The sequence below is a fragment of the Thermobia domestica genome, chromosome 6 (genome assembly GCF_964235325.1).
Source record: "Thermobia domestica chromosome 6, izTheDome1.hap1.1, whole genome shotgun sequence".
In the NCBI taxonomy this organism is placed as follows: domain Eukaryota; kingdom Metazoa; phylum Arthropoda; class Insecta; order Zygentoma; family Lepismatidae; genus Thermobia; species Thermobia domestica.
The window spans coordinates 97343404-97361848 of NC_137459.1; the positions used below are offsets into that span (position 1 = coordinate 97343404).

The 18445-nt window shown below is 38.2% G+C and overlaps 1 protein-coding gene across 1 annotated transcript; it reads right to left on the reverse strand.

The window, feature by feature from the left end:
- Window positions 1-17695: 17695 nt before the first annotated feature.
- LOC145687246 (uncharacterized) lies at window positions 17696-18445 on the reverse strand. Its single transcript, XM_081760721.1, has one exon. It carries the CDS (start codon window positions 18443-18445, stop codon window positions 17696-17698), a length of 750 nt encoding a protein of 249 aa, XP_081616847.1.

Here is an 18445-nt window from a genome sequence, read left to right on the forward strand (position 1 = left end):
TATGCTGGTTAGGCTAAAGGAGGCAATGAAGAGAGTGGAAGGAAACGGGTGTTTGTGCATGGTGTTTGTCCACCACAAAGTTCACTTGGCGGTGTCTGGGATCGAACCCGGGACCCCAAGCACCAGAGGTGAATGCTCTACCACTGAGTCACCGCGGCCCCGCTGGAAGGCTAGAATCATGCCAAATTTCATCATTCTAATCGTGCCGCAAGTACCTAAACATTTTGGGGTGTAGAAGACCTCCCATATAGATATCATGGGAAAGATTTTTCAATTCCCCATAAAACGATTGTACGGTTGGAAATTATTATTTCTGATAATTCACGTAGGTAACGCTAACGAAAACGTACGAGCATACCGAATTTCAAGTTTTTATTCCAATTCTAAGTACCTAAAACATGAGATTACACGTCCAAAAAAAGCCCATTTAAATAACAAGGGGAAATTCTTCATCCCTTCTTTAGACCCCCTAAAAATTAAATATATTCATTTTTGGGAATTTTTCTGTCTGTTAGTTCCGGAAAGCTACAATCGTGCCAAATTTAATAATTGTAGCCCTACAGGAAGTGCTCATTAGCTCATTTAGTTTTATTTAATATATATAGTTAAGGTTTGCTGCAGTCATTCGTAACTTTGCAATTCTGGATGGGCTCCCTAAATATGTATTTATTATTATCCAAAGTTATGATTAAAATGAACAAAAATATCAAAATATCAGTGTAAAAATGCCCCGACAATGTCGCCCATGACACGGGAGATGGATACTTTATTCTTTTGGTCCAATGCATTGTTACATATCTTTGTAACCGTTATTCATTATTACGAACCGTCCATTTGTTAGTTAGTTAATTTGAAGTGCAACATCCTGCTTCAGCACCGAGGCTACAAGGAATGCGGACCTCCAGAATAAAATAGGATCTGAACTAATTTAACGCGTTCAATGCTCCCCATATGCGTAGGTCGAGGGAAGTAATGCTTCCTAGAATATGATGCCTCCCTCCTCAAGTTACATGTCTGTCTTTGTGGAAAAAATTTTGTCTCAATATCTTATATAGAAGAAAATGATGATCGTAATGATCACCACTGTCGCTCCCACCCCATGACTTGGAATCCAGGTCTTACCTCGAAGTTAATCTTTTTAAATTGCATGGACGACTCCAAAAGTGCACCACTGCCTGCAATTCTCATTTTCCTGCAATAGTAGGCAACCCAAAAGCGGGGATCTTGGGGAGGTTGAGAATTAGAAAGACGTTGGACTGTAACGTGAATTTTTGTTGATCTCGAAGAAAGCATGTTTGTGACAGTAACTTCTCGCTTTGATTATTTGGTTCGCGTTTTAAATGCTAGGGTGAGCCGTGTTTTGGCCTTGATTATCTCTTGATTGATTGATATGCCACCTGCTGGTTGAATTGTAAACCTCGTGCAGTGGGCGTTTACAACTCAGTTGGAATGTCAGGTAAAAACTGGGAAGACTAGGGGAAATATTGCTCTCTCTGTGGCGTCCAAATTTGTTGTCTGATATAGAGTGTGGTGAGGATGTTGAGCGGTGAGTGCTGATATCGGATGAAGCATCTGTAAGGGCATCAACTCTTAAGGTATCAAAATAGAGTGGATGAACATTTGTAATGCGTGATTGAATGTATCTTGTCCGGAGTGTAGCAAAATGATTTAAAAATGGTTGGAAAGTCTATGTGTTCGCAGGTCATGTAATTTGGATATGGTAATCGAATCCGATATGCCAGGTGAATAACATGGCGTTCCATAATTGCTAACTTCTCGTAGAGTTTAGGTGAAGCATAACACCAGGCAATGTGACCAAATGTGAGAAGAGGTCGAAGAAAAACTTTGTAAGTCTTTAGTAAGACATCCGCACTTAGTCCCCAGGTCGTACCCATAAGGCGGCGTAGAAGATTTAATCTAATTGATGCTTTTTGTGCCAGTTTTTGAAAGTGAGGTTTCCAGGTGAGTTTGGTTTCGAATACCACACCAAGATATGTAGCAGAGGCGGTTGGTCAAGAAAATGGACGTCAACTGATACACAGAGATTAACGGAATTTCGGCGTACTTAATTCTACGTTTTGGTGGAAGGAAAACAAGGGCTTGTGTTTTCTCCGAATTGACAGTTAATTTCCACTTCCTGCACCAGGTAAGAAAATTGTCGAGTGTCAGTTGTAGGCTTCTGTTGAGCTGAAGCATAGTTTTCCCGAGCGATAAAAATGCTGTGTCGTCAGCATATTGGGAAACATAAACATTAGGCGGTGGTCTAGGCATATCTGAGGCATATAAGATATATAATAATGGACTAAGTGCGGAGCCCTGAGGTACGCCTGTATGAGCAAAAATAGGTCTAGAGAGGACACTTCCTATTGAAACATATGCTATTCGATTACTTAAAAAAGAATAAATGAGACGGATGTAACAAGTGGGAAGTCGGAGTGACTGTAGTTTGCGCAGCAAGCCAAAGTGCCATACCTTATCAAAAGCTTTCTCTAAATCCATAAGTACTAGACATGATGGAAGAGCTTTATTGTATTGATTGGTGAGAACCGTGGTTAGGCGTAGCATTTGGTCGCTAATAGAAAAGTTTGGCCTAAACCCTGCTTGATGTGTTGGTAACAGATCGTGTTCTTTAAGATAAACATGTAGTCTGTTGACGAGAATCTTTTCAAATAGCTTACTGAAGACAGAAGCTAACTGAATGGGCCTGTAGGAAGGAACATCATGAATAGGCTTTGTTTGGTTTATGAAACATGCACACCTTTGGGATTTTCCATTGTAGCGGATAATAACCAATGTTGAGTATGAAATTATAAATAGATACTAGCAAAGAAATAAATAGAGGTGGAGATTTTTTCAGCATCCTATACGAGATACTATCAATTCCTGGTGATGTGTTACGTTTCCGTAGAAGATCGGTATGCAATTCAGGATCAGAGATTGGTCTGGTAAGAGGATGATTGATGTTGGTTTGATGTGATGTAGAAGGTTGTAAAGAATGTATTCTGGAAATATCAAAGCGTTTGCTCTGGCATGGAGACTCAGTTGGAGTGAATACTGTTTGCAGTTGGTCTGCAAAAGCATTAGCTTTATCTGCGTCTGAAAGAAGTGAAACATTATCGACATGGAGCGGATATGTTGTAACAGCGTTTTTTTTATTAATTGATGAAATTTCTTCCAGTGGCGGGTAGAACGTGCTTCGTCTCTCAGCTTATTGCAAGCGCCAATCCAGTGCCTCCGTTTATATACAATGAGGTAGAATTTAACTGCCCGTTGCCATTGTCTGTGACAATGAAAATGTGCCTCGTTCCCAGTACGATGATACTCTTGAATGTGCTGCCGTGCACGTTTAACAATGGCTAGGTATTGAGGCGGTAACTTTGGTCTGTGTGGGCAGATTTTGTCCTCAGGAATGGATGTTTGAGCATTTGTAGTTAAGGTATCTGTAAGCCGGGAAATAGTGTAATACAATTCAGACTCGGTGGTTGGTGCTGTGAGATGTCTAATGTCTCTTTCAATGGTTGTTCTATAACTATTCCAATCAGCTTTATCATAACGTTTAACAGTACGAAACACAGGAGTAGTGTGGCAAAGATGGCCCTCGTTGAGCGTTAATTTTACTGGGCAGTGATCACGACCGATTGTGCCAAGAACCTGTATTGTACAGTCACCGACCAGATTAAGTGATAATTACAACATCTGATGTTGTTTGACTACTTGACAGGGTATGACTAAGTAAGTCATGGATATGCAACTGTAACTGTTGAGTTACGTAGTTCAAAATCTGTTGTTTTTGCCGGTCGCTTCTACTATGGATATTGATATCAGCCATAATGATGACATTTCGAAAATTTTGTGCAATATAATTGAAAAATCGAATGGAATGGAATGGAATATAAATTGTAGAAACGTTTATGACGATGGAGGGAAAGTAAACAGAGAAAAGAAGATGTTCTGGATGATTGACATAAGCCTGTAGGTGATATTGTCTGAATGGTAATTTTGGTGAAAAACCTATTTCAACTCCACCTTGAGCTCTGGCGGCAGGTCCTCTATAGTCATGTCGGTGAAGGATATAACCTGTTAGGCGTGCTGTGATATTAGGTTTGAGTGAAGTTTCATTGAGAGCAAAAATATAAATTTGTCCCTCGAGTAAAAGGTGCTCTAGGAAGAGTTTGTGTTGTTGGAAAGATCGTATATTAACAAATAAGAAATTCATGACTACAAGCAAGATGGACATAGATTTAAACAATAGTTTCAAGAGGCGCGATTTGAAAATGAGCATATTGTCTTGAATATGTACCATGCATAGTGATGTTAAAAAACGATTTTGCAGTGGCAGTAATGGTGCGAAGTATATAATCGCCTTGAAATTGCATCACCTTCTAGAGCACAATGGTGAGGTAGCGAAGAAAATCTTCGATACTGAGCGGATGTAGGATAGATTGGGCTGGAGGTGTAGTTTTATCGCTACTTCGAATAGATGCAGTAAACTCCGGGCAAGTAGGTCCTGCAGGGGGCTTAGCCTTACAACAGTAGCTGTATGTGGGGTGCTCATCTCCACAAGTGGAACACTTTGGAGGTTGTTGTTGATTTTGGCACAATCTAGTTTCATGTTGGCTGCCACAATATCCGCATCGTGGTTGAATAGGACAATTGTTAGTGAAATGAGAGTTGTAGGATTGACATCTCTCGCACCTAAGAGGTACTGGCCCAGTAGTTTTAGAAGGCTCGACTCTATGGATTTTCTTATAAATAGGGGCACCATGGGCCAAAAGGTAGTCAATAGCCTGTTGGTTTTATGATAATACACGTACCATATATGTTGGTTCGTTATTGGTTTTATGCGTATGCATTTTTCAATGTTGATGACCTTTTGAATAAGCTCCTCGCGCACTTCGTCGTTTGTGAACTCTGGGAGAACACCACGTATAACGACAGATAACATTGACGATTTTTTAGGAGGTGGTGGTTATTTCGGCCTAGAATCAGACTTTTTTGTTAGTTTTGCGTTTTCTCCAAAGATTTCCTAAGATGCTTTATTACGTATATGGCTTCCGAAATTAGGATCTTTTGATTTTATCCATTCCTAGCCTGGACTATTTGTTCAACATTTGCGCGTGGAACGTATTTATTGATCTGGGGAAAGATCATCTTTGGATGAGTGTATTTCGTGTCAAAATCGGTGAGGAGAAAATTGTAAACAGGATCTGGAGTTATGCTGAGAGTTACAGATGACGATTCTGAAGGTGACGATCCAATGTTCATTGGTTGGACGTTAGAAGATTGAGATCCACGGCGATATCTCTTTGCAGATTGGGTTGAGTCAGCGGATGGATGTCTTTCTTTAGACGTACTGGTTGACTACCCCATGAAAAGTGTCAAGTGCGACAGGTAGTTTCAGTCGGTGTAGCTTGGGGACGTGATGTGCCTATACTTGTAGGAAGAGAAGCTGGTAATCCTGTATGTCGACCGAGAGCCGATTGTCCGTTAGCATTGGCAGAGTCCCCCATCACTATGAAGTAGTCTAGGGCCAAAGCCCAAATCTCATTTCTAGTTCTATTAATCTTGTAGTTCTGAGTCTGTGTTAAAATTACAGAGAGAAATAAGGACAATGAATTATGAATATTTTGTAGAACATTCGACTTTAATACCTCAGGCATTTCATCTTCCGACTTGCTAAGCTGTGGAAAATTGTAGAGCATATTGCTATGCTATTTAAAGTATATGTATTGTTGCTGATTTCTGATGACAATCAGAAACAGAATTAAAAGATAAATACTAATAATTTTCTATTAAAGGGGAAGTATAACTACTTTTAACAATTTTTTGGCTTAAAATGATTGCTCTGGTTCACCACCATCCACCTCACCCTTCAGTACGGAAATGCAAGAACATATTTAGATTTAGATCATTGATTCCAGTATATTTCAAACATCATTTCCCGGCTCTAGGCCTATGTGATATGTCGATATATGGATATCATCGATATCAATATTAACACATATTCGATTTCGTAAATATATCAACATCGGTATATCCGTATCTTAATTTTTGGTATCGATCTTGGGGTAGCTTGGAATAGGGGGGCCCTTAGACTCGCGATGGATGGAGAAACAAAACTTAATTTTTACAATAATGTTTTCCAATGACAATTTCTTTATTACCACAAATTGCAACGTAAATAAATCAACTTGCAAATTTTTAATATTATACCGGCGCCAAAACTTTTCTGTTCCCGAGGAAAACACCTGTGAAAGTAAGGGCTTTGAACTTTGACCCAGAATTTATCGTAAGAGAGTGTTTTTCCCTTTCTCTCGTAGATTTCCATCCCATTTGGCCTTTGATACCGCTCATTGACAAAAACTGCAAACATGACCGCTATATACAGACACGCTCTTAGGCCGAGTCAAATATTTGGAAAGGAAACGAGTTTTTAATAATAATAATAATAATAATAATAATAATAATAATAATAATAATAATTATTATTATTATTATTATTATTATTATTATTATTATTATTATTATTGTTATTGTTATTATTATTATAACAATGGGTTTACAAGTAGGATCGTATCTCTTTATCTTGCATGGGAGCCCGCAAGTTCGCTACGCTACTGGTGTCCCTTATTCTGGGTTTGTCTCTCTTTTCGTTTCGTGTGCATCTTTGGTTTTGTGCTGATAGTCTTTTACCACGTATGGCAAGATAGCCCCCCACTTCAGAAAACTAAAACAATGACTAGGTCATTCGTTTGTACTACGTTTGTACCGTTTGTACCGAAAATATTTTCGTTTGTACCATTTTCCTTATAGGATTACTTGAGAGGTCAACTTGGGAGCTATCTTGGCGCCAAGATAGCCCCCCGTATCACAGCACAAAAAAATTGAAATACACCATTCGAAAGCAAATCGTTTGTACCGTTTGTACCGAAAAAAGATTTGTTTGTACCCTGATAGCTTTTTAGACACAGGGGATGATATTTTGGGGGGATATCTTGGCGCCAAGATAGCTCCCCCGTATCACAGCAAAAAATTAAAATACACCATTCGGAAGCAAATCGTTTGTACCGTTTGTATCGAAAAAAGTTTTGTTTGTACCCTGATAGTTTTCGAGAAACAGGGGATGACATTTGGGGGGCTATCTTGGCGCCAAGAAAGCCCCCTTGTATCAAGCGCAAAAAATTGAAATACACCATTCGAAAGCAAATCGTTTGTACCGTTTGTACCGAAAAAAGTTTTGTTTGTACCCTGATAGTTTTCGAGAAACAGGGGATGACATTTGGGGGGGCTATCTTGGCACCAAGATAGCCCCCCGGTATCACAACACAAAAAATTGAAATACACCATTCGAAATCAAATCGTTTGTACCGTTTGTATCGAAAAGAGTTTTGTTTGTACACTGATATTATTCGAGAAACAGGGGATGGCATTCGGGGGGAGGCTATCTTGGCGACAAAATAGCCCCCCGTATCACAACACAAAAAATTGAAATACACCATTCGAAAGTAAATCGTTTGTACCGCTTGTACCGAAAAAGTTTTGTTTGTACCCTGATAGTTTTCGAGAAACAGGCGATGATATTTGGTGCGGGAGGCTATCTTGGCGCCAAGATAACCCCCCTCCGTCGTCTCATAGAAAAAAAAACTGAAATACACCATTCGAAATAAAGTAGTTTGTACCGTTTGTATCGAAAAGAGTTTTGTTTGTACCCTGATAGTTTTCGAGAAACAGGGGGTGACATTTGGGGGGGCTATCTTGGCACCAAGATAGCCCCCCGGTATCACAACACAAAAAATTGAAATACACCATTCGAAATCAAGTCGTTTTTTCCGTTTGAATCAAAAAAAGTTTTGTTTGTACCCTGATAATTTTCGAGAAAAAGTGGATGACATTTAAGGGGCTCTCTTGTACGCAAGATAGGCCCCCTAATGTGTACTTTTGCCGTGCCCATTAATAAGTATTATGTGTTTATTCATGTGAATTTGTATATTTAGAACTCTGGTTGTACATATCCAAATAAAAAAGAACTTGTTCGGAATAACTCAACGTCAAAATTGATTCGGCGAGGGGGGAAATATTGTGAGTCCAAAATAAGCCATTTTGAGTTAAAGGTAAAAGTAATTTTGAAGTAAATAACACTAAAGATGTAGAAGTACAAGCTGTAATGAAGAGCAGTACAATTTTCAAGACCTCGCACGTTATAGCAGAATGCTGTGATGTCGACTGTACATTTGTGGCAATAACAAATGAAAGTTCTTTTTTCAAATATCTCAAAATGCGTTTTGTGGACTACTAGTGCTTTCCACTCAACGATTCAATTAAATTTTTTCTATTTGCATTTAACATTGCATTTATTTATTATTTTTATATAAAATTCACTATATTTTGGCTTATTTTGTTCTGTCGCCTGCAAGCTAAATTCCATTTCTGAAGACATTCTCCCTCTTTTTGAGGAAATCTAAAGTATTTTATATTACTTCCTTTACATTTTCTAGTGATTACTACAGCCGTACATTCTCGATATACGTAACCGAACACAGTAGACGTTCCACTTCCAGCCGCGCCTTTTCCCGTTGTCCCTTGTCACTCAGATGACGTCATAACCACGGCGGCACTCAAGGCCACATGCGCATGCAACCACCTTCTTATCTTTCCGCCATATACAATGTCAATGAATTAGACCTACAAACTGAAATAGGTAATTCCTACCTACAAACTGAAATCAAAATAAGGTAGAGTTCGTATGGACCTGTGGTTAGAAGTTCGTAGTTTCAGAGCTAGGGCTGTCCAAAATTGTGGGAAAAGGAAATTGGGAGTGAATATCATCAAAACTATTACCATTAAGCTGACGCGGCATGTTATTATCTTAGACCTGTAATCTGCTCTATCCAAAAATGCATCGTTTTAAATCCTTCAGTGGCGGTGCAATTGGTCCCGGATATTCAGTTGAGCATGATTCATGACAGATGGAATGACATCCCAACAAGTTAAAAAAAAGTTGTTGACCGACCATTGATATTTTGAACAGAATGAAGGTTGTGAAGCATTATTCGTGGACTGTGCATGGTTGCATAACCACAGGAGGATCTGAATGTAGTGAATAAAATGAAATTAAAGAAAATCATTACATCTGCAGGTTCATGACCCACAATCATGGTCTGTGTGCGAAAGGAAACATACATTAATAATTCTTAATGATTTTCGAAGAATTGCTGCAATGAGAATAAACTAGAAAATGGGAGTATTCCCCCCAAAAAAATCAAAGAAACGAAAGAAGAACAATTGTTACAATGCTTTTCATCACAAACTCACCGGGTTGTGGATCCGAAGTGGAATCCAATGAAAAATAGGTGCACACTACCACTGACTGATCATGTACTTCTTTCTCCCTTCCCACGTAGCGAACAACAGATTGTTGACAAAGTATGGGAGGTGATGGCACATAAAAGCAACAATACTGCTTTAAAAAAAAGAGAGAGAGAAAATTAGGGTTAAGAAGGTAGATATCTCGAAAAGAGTTGGTAACGTATCCTCCCAGATTTATTTTGAACAAATTAACATTCCACAGTGTTGCCACTTATGCTAAATGAGGTGGATGATTAAAGAACTATGAAAAGATTTGAGAGGATCAACAGTACAATCTATACTGAAAGTAATTTCTCTCTCTTCACCTCCTCCTTTCCACTTTGATGTATGAACATATGAGATTATCACAAGAACATCAGGAACTAATGGTCTGCTCACCACGTTTACTACGCTGGTTTGGCGTACTGCGGCCATTGGCTCTATTTGATGTTTCACAAACATAAGCACCCGATCCGTAGTTTCTCTATCTTGAACGAATTGTCCTTGTGCATGTAGTACACCGTCAGTGTTTGCGCGTTAATCTTGTCGGAATTGTGATGTAACTCCTATTCTCTAAGGGAAAGATATACACCCTCTGTGCTGCCAGATAGATAGTCCTGAGTTTCTTCCAGCTAACCTACTGGTCGAGGCGGTTCTGATTGCAAGTCAAGTCCTCACATGCTCTGCTGTCATTGTGCTCGAGCGTTATGGCAAGCTCATTTCCCGCCCATGCTTGTCGTTACCCAGATTCCTGGGATAAGCTCACACAGGCTACCGAATCTCACGGTATGACTACAGCCCTGTAGAGTCCAACCCAATCCTAGCAAGCTTTAGGGGACTTGTTCATTCCTCGCCCTGCCTACCTCTGTACGTCCAATGGCTACCGCCTTCGCGTGTAGGGGTACCACGCACACATCGAGATACTCCCGTGTTTCATCCCGGATCCAATGGTACGTGTTTAATCACCATTTGAGTTTGATGCCAGCCCTTATCGTACAAACCTTCTTCCCGTCTACTGGGATTAAAAACTGTTACCCAGATTCCTAGATAGGCACTTTTCCCCAGTCACCGTTCAGTACCCCCTTGAGGCAGGAATCTTACATTCTTTTCCGGCAGGATCGTCGAAGTTATACGGGACTTCCTCTAATTACAGTAGAGGTACATCGTACATTACCAGAGCCAATGACTGATGTAGACCGTCTGCTTAAAGTAGACATGATCATTTGGGAGTCGTGTCTCCCCTTATAGGCTCGCCAAAGCAATAGGGGCTACTTATCTTTTACGTGTTTAGCTACCACATACATATTGTAGTAAAGCTATCTTCCGAACCCAGTCGTGCGTGTAGGCCTCAACTGCGAGGGACCACCACATCCTCCCTCGGTAGGATCGTATTACGGTAGAAGTACACCGTACATTACCAGGCCCAATGGCTGATGTAGACTGTCTCCCTTTAAGGAACAATGACCATTTGGAAGCGGTGGCTCCTCTGGCAGGGTCATGGGTTCTGCACCCAGTAAGGATCCTCAGGAGAAACCTGGGACGAAGAATTTCACCACCTCATTTATTCTTAAGGTATGAGTGTACGTTAGGATAACAAGTATCCCATCCCGGGCGCAAGAGCACGCACGAAATGTTCTTTGAGAGCAGTTCTTACATCATCCTCCAGTAGGGCGTGGGTTCGCCACTGAGTGCACCACTACTTTTCTGTCATACATATTGGGGTACAACGTAGTCTTATCTCCCGAACACAAAGGCACAACCTACTTGCCCATTACGGAGGATAGCCGAAGTCTAACCTCCACCGGTAAGGGTGGCAGTTAACACTAACTACCTCGATGAGAAGGTGACGAGGTAGCACGTACTCTCTCAGGCGCAATAGCACGAGTTAGTTGCCCATTTTGGAGGATAGTCAGAGCCTCACCTGCGTCGGTAGGTTCTTGCCCGTGTGTCTCCGCTACTCATGAATAGGGCAGCAATTTGTAAGACATTGTATGTTTCCACACATTTCCCAACTACCTGTCCCCCATCAGACATCACCGGGCCACCAAAAGGCATATGAACTATTGCTCTGAGATTGGTGCTATCGCAGGGACAGCGAAAACAAATTACAAGTAAATTGAAAACTCGTTGTTTACGGGTGCACTCATATTGGCCATAATGGATAAACAATATCACGCGCCGGCTTGTAATTAGGGGATACCTGGTTCGATTCCTAGGGTTTACAAGAAGTTCAAAGCCAAAGGTAGGTCATGATTTTATGTATAGTGTTATCGGTACTGAAAAAAGTCATACGACTATAACATAACCTGCAGTAAGAAACTTACCTATACCTGCGGCAGGCCCTAAAACGCCAAAAGAAAATGCAACATTTCTTAGAATACAATGGATTTGGTACTCTATAACAGTATGCATAGATAAATTCATACATAAGCTATTAAAATGCATATGTCAACAATGTACGGTGGGTGTGCAATCGATTCTGCAGAAGGCATAAGTGAACCCCAGACATGCTCGGACGGAAGGGTTTATCCAAATGCGAAATGTAAACCTTGACGGAATGTGTTAATGGGAAGTTGATCTGGAAGCCAGATTGGGAACATAGTGTCAATTGTGTTTGATTGCATAACGATAAAACAATACATAACAATAGTGATGAAATGGAAACATCACTAAATATTCAAGAAATGGCTTTATATTCATCTCTAGAGAAGCTGCCTAAAACGCCGTCCTCCGATGTCAATACAGACATTACAACGGCAACGCAGTGAGTCTACAACACGTGTTAGCATATGTGACGCCTTCCTGATGGCTTTTTGAGCGGTAGCCTTCTCGTGTTCTTGACTAGCTCTTCTTCAGACAGTGTTTCGTAGACCAGGGCATTCATATACCCCTCAAATAAAGTTTAATGGGTTTAGGTCCGAGCTAGTCATCTCACGAGACCGCCTCGCTCTATCCATTACTCCGGATACACAAGATTCAGATATTCCCCCACGCCATGTGGGAAATGGGACGAGGATCCGTCATGTTGGAACCAAATGCGCTCGCAAAGTTTTACGAGAGTTCTGGTAAAATGTTTGCCAAGAAATATCAATATAACTGCCTATTTAATCGAGCTGGTAAAGATATGGATGAACGAGGTAATCTTCGAAAATACCAGCTCAAATATTGACTGTAAACGAGTATTGGTGACCGATATGAATCATGGAGTGCACGTCCCATACACGACTATTCTGGCTATTTAACACAATACCTTTTGTAAAGCACGCTTCGTTAGTAAAGAGTATCTACGTTGAAAATACAGGATTATGTTACACATCCGATAAAACCACTCACAGAAGTATACACGTGGACCTTAATTATTGTCTAACAGAGGTTGAACTTTTAATAAATGATATGCATCTAACCGCTTGCAATTTGTTTTCGCTGTCTCTGTGATAACTTCATATGTTCATACATCAAAGAGAAAAGGAGAAGGTGAAGAGAGGGGGATTACTTTCAGTATAGATTGTACTATTGTTCAAAGACATGTCCTTGTGCTCTACTATGACACTTTATAAGCGCTGGTTTTGATCGTCTCTCATCCGTTCAATGATACTCTCACGATTGTGACTGACTACCAATACTATGTGTCCTCTTTTCTATTACTACCTACAACGTGACCCACATGGCCAAGCAACTTTTCATGTTGTCACCGACATGCGCAGATCCAGGAATGTCCATGATTTCCTCACGGTTCTCCCACTGTCTAGCATATTTTCATTCTCTCAAATATTTTCATAATTCTTTAATCATCCACCTCATTTAGCATAAGTGGCAACACTGTGGAATGTTAATTTGTTTAAAATAAATCTGGGACGATACGTTACCAACTCTTCTCGAGATATCTACCTTCTTAACACGACTTTTCTCTCTTTTTGTTGCAGAAACAGTATTGTTGCTTTTATGTGTCATCACCTCCTATACGTTGTCAACAATCCGCTGCTCGCCACATTGGAAGGGAAAAAGGAGTACATGGTAACTTAGTGGTAGTGTGCACATATATTTCAATTGATTCCACTTTAGCTACAAGACAAAATAAGTCTGTGATAAAAAGAATTGTATCAATTGTTCTTTTTTTCGTTTTCTTTTCTTTTTCTTCTTGTTTTTCTTTTTTGCGGTGGATATTCCTATTTTCTCGAAAAACCTCATTGCACCAAACCTCCAAAATCATTAAGAATTATTAATGTATGTCTCCTTTATCACACAGATCATGATTGTGAGTCATGAGCCTGCAGATGTAATGATTTTATTTAATTTCATTTTATTCACTATATTTAGCCCCTGCTGTAGTTATGCAACCATGTACAGACCACGAATAATCCTTCGCCATCTTGATTCTGTTCAAAATATCAATGGTCTGTGAACAACTTTTTTTTTTTTTTTTTTTACTTGTTGGGATGTCATTTACAACGAGATACTTTGTATCGGTTGATAATTACTTGTATCTTGGGCAGAAAGTGCTTCTACACAAGCACTATACCTGATATAATGTTACTTAAAAATAACAAAAGAAGAATGTTTTTAAGATATAAGAAATATACATTATTATTGTATATTTGGTTGCTATGTAGTTGTTTATAGATACTTAATGGACATGTTTTGATTGCAAGTCAGTTTGTGTGATTATACGTTAAAAGGGAATCAACGAATAAATTATCTAATACTTATCATGGACTTGTAATTTCAGTATAAAAGGTGATAATACTAGTGACTATAATTACGGAAGATATTTTAAGGTGTAAACAATTATTGCCACTAAAGATTTACTTATATTATTAGCCGAAACAGGGTTGACGACTACCTTTGGTGAGTCGTTGTAAAATTTTTGGTTTACCTCACCCGGGATTCTTGTAAATTCATATCCCGAAGTCTAAAGTAAGGGTGAATTTACCTCAGTAAGAAGGTTCATGAATACGAACTCAACTATTCTCAGAAGTGGCAGAGTAATCACAAGAAAAATTATGATCGGTGAGATAGTAGAAAATGAAACTGTTGACAGTGTTAACAACGAGCAAAACATTGCTCCCATTACACCCGAAATGTTGACATTAGAAGACAAAATTTTAATGGCATTACAGCGACAAGGACAACGACTGGAACAAAATATAACTCAGATGTCCAACGAATTAAAACAAACGGTCCAGCAAAAATCCGAAGAATCAAGTAGACAATATGAAGAATTGAGTAGAAGATTAGAACAAATAGATCAAAAATCAGAAGAGACGAAACAATCTGTTATCCAGGCGGTGAGAGACAACACATTACAGTTTGATGAAAAGCTAAAAAGATTATCTGAAGATTGCCAGGATAATTACAACCATGTAATCCAAGAAGTCAATTGTGTAAAAAAGGATTTGGAAGTAATAGAATCTTCTGTTCGTCAGCAAAAGATTCAGGTCACAGATAATTCTAACCAAATACGTGCAAATACTCAATTGATATCTACCTTACAAGAGGAAATTAGGACGTTACAGACTAAGGACAACGCATATCACAACAACATGGTTAATGATCGTTTGGAGTTCCCTTGTTCACAAGAGATGACCTCGCATTCACCCGCAGCAGATCAACGTGGACCTTACGTTATCTCTTCTTCAAGTAATCCATCCGATGAGGACATTATTTTGAAAAGAATTCATCCAAGGAATACAGATGGGCGGAAAAGAGATGGTGGAACCACGTATAACGCAGTAGGTAGAAATTGTCACTCAACGCGAACACGAAATGGTGAAAGGAATGTAAAGTTAAGTGTAAAGATGAGCGAAATACGTGCTATGAGTAAGTTTAGTGGTAAATGTAATGAAAATGCTACTTCTTTTCTAGAAAAATTTCAGGATGAGTGCAGTATAATGTGTATAGATAAATCTCAATATATGAAACTAATCCCTCATTTATTACTCCCACCATGTTCTTTATGGTTTAAAGCAGTACGAGATCACGTCAATACATATGAGGAATTCAAAGCCGCGCTGATTGCAAATTACGAAAACGACTTTTTACTTGCAAACAGAGATGCCACGATTAGAAACCAACCTTTTAATCCTCGTTTGCACAAATCTGTTGTTGATTTTGTTGTAAATACGTATAACGAATTAAAAGTCGTAAATCCGTTGCAATCGGAATCTAGAGTGATTGCATCTATTCGAAATCTACTACCGTTTAAATTACAACAGATCCTGTTTTCTACGCAGTGCATGAGTTTTAATCGCTTATTAATGCTTGTCCAATGTTATGAAACTCAATACCATGCACAGAATCATCAAGCGGGAATAGGTAAAATTAAAAACAATTCAGATCACCTTGTACCTGTTCGTAATCTAAATATCCGTAATATAAACGATACGGAACATAACCTAAGTCGAGCAAATTTAAACAATCAGAACGATCAAAATAGACAAAGATATGTTGGTAATCCACCTAACCTAACCAATCGTGACAATAATTATGTCAGATCATTTAATCGAAGTAGACTCAAAAACAGTCGAAATACATGGCGAAATTCCAGAAATACAGTAAACTACATGGATAGACGTAATCGTAATTCAAGAGATGGCATTCCGTATCAAAATCAAAACAATGACGCAATTCATGTGCAAAATAATGCGGAACATAATCACGATTGTGCAGTACAATGTACTTTATTAGAATCATATGCAAGTACGAATTTAAACTGACTGCAGTTGATGTAGTAAGGGTTAAACCCATATCAGTTATAGATTCTTATGAATATTTGAATATTCATATTTGATTTTGATACAATGCAGAGCATATGTTCTTTAAGGTTTCCCACAATCTGCACAGATTGAAGTTGAAATCATTGAATAATGTGGGATAAATGTATCCGCTCTTCCCGAATGATTTTTAAAATGTTCCACGATTAACTTTTGTAGAAAGAAATATTTAATTTTGGTGCAATGTGGTGTATTCCAACAATTTCTCAGTCAACTCTACAGTTAAAGTTAAAATCGATCAATAGTAAAAAAAAAAAAAAAAAAAGTTTATACCTTTCTCATTTCTAAAAAGAAATGTTCTACCCTAAATTTTTTAAAAAATTAACGGTTTTTATGAATTGGTATAAATAATACTTCTTTTTAATTTGATGTACACGAAATTCCCGCTAAGTTAATTTTAGCTGGAGGGAAAAAGTATGGAACGAGATACACAAACTCATTTTCATCCTCTTGGAAGGGAAGGAATTGCCATAAGAGTGGTGGGAAACAATCATCTTTTAAATTCAAAAGGAAGGCGATAAAACTTATAATAATTGAAGGGTTTCATGCAAGAACCAGGTAAATCCAATTTTAAATATTTTTCTGGAGTTGTTTGCTTCTTGCTCTAATTTCACGATGAACACCTCATGTATGCATTGTCTATTATATAAGTAATAAGTAAATGCATGTTTTCCGCTGGATAGTATCTTTTGCCCCTTACTATGAAAATGAAATCAGTACACATTCCTTGCTATCACTTCGCGATTTAATAAAATGTTTTAAAGGTTTTAAAATTTCAATCCCTAACCAAATCGATAACTGCGTGATCTCTCTTTGCAGTTCACACAAGACACTATAGAAATATCGAAACTTAATTATAAAAAAAAAAAAGTTCTTTCACAGCGTGAAGCTTACGGTTATTGCCATATATTTATAGAGTAGGTATTTTGGTATCTTATTCCGTAGCACATTGCATCCTTGCAGAATTCTCATTCCCGCGACCGCGTTCGAATCTTCGTCCTACTACTTTTTTATTTTCTTTTTTTCATTAATCAGGTAGGACTTCAGTAGAAAGAAACATATGGTTACAGTTTGAGGTGCGATTCGATATTCTGCAAGTATTTATTTATATACTAACTGAAATGCCCATTCTTCGCACGGAGGAAATATGTTTATAGGAGATAAGTGACTCGCTATAAATTGATTTGTGACTAAAAAGTTTCGTACCTTTATGTATGAAGTGCACGAATATGCAATAATGGAAAATTTGGTGATCGGAAATTCATTTACAAAGATAAGCAACAATAATGCTATTAAATTCGAATGAAGAAAATTGTAGTGAAAGGGAAATCTGGTTTGTATTTAATGTTATTTTCATTTTATTTCATACTTAACTAAGTTGTTTTATTATAATACTTGCTTATGAACTACACTTGTTATCTTATTATTTGGTGAGTAGATATATAAATTCTTTAGGTTTCCGACTCTAGAGCAAGCTACATATAACTGACCGTGAGAAAAGCATGATTCTTTTAAATTAATACCACAATATGTTAACGTTTGTCCTTGTGCCTTATTTATAGTGATGCTGAATGCTAATCTTACTGGAAATTGCAGTCTTTTGAATTGAAACGACAGTTCGGAATCCTTGGAATAAATACTGTTTTTCCTTTATCCTTTCCTGATATTATTTTTGCTTCAATTATATTGTTTGATAACTGTTCTACGGTCATTCTTGTTCCATTACATGATGTTGGTGAATACAAATTTCTCAACAAAATTATTGGATATCCTATTTTTAACCTTAAACAATGTAAAAGCATTCCTGGCACTTGCATTGAATTCATAAATTCGGTGGGAAAGTTAACACTTTCATTTTCATCAACCGTAGAATCTATTGATTTATATATTCGTTTCTCGCCAGGAACCTTGTTATGAATTTTTAAATTAATCTCGTCTACGACCTCATTTCTTACTGCTAGATTGGCTCTTTCAAATAACCAATTTGAATTTGTGTAATTTTGAACAACGTTAGGGTAAACTCTATCTATTAATTCATTTGGACTGTGGATAACATTACATAAATCACTTGTAAGTTCAATTTGGCCAGTTATACAATCAATTGGATGCTTGCCTTCACCAATCTGTAAGAGTTTTTCCGCAACGTGTCTCGTTTCTTCATCATTCAAAAGTTGAACTCGCATATTTGTTGTTAATTGTACTTTCTTGACTCGAGGCCAGAGAAATGATTGCTTCAAACATGCATTTATTTCATCTGCTGGAGTTGATTTTGGAATCACTGAAAACGTTTGCCGGAAATCTCCAGAAAGTATAACTAATGCACCTCTCAT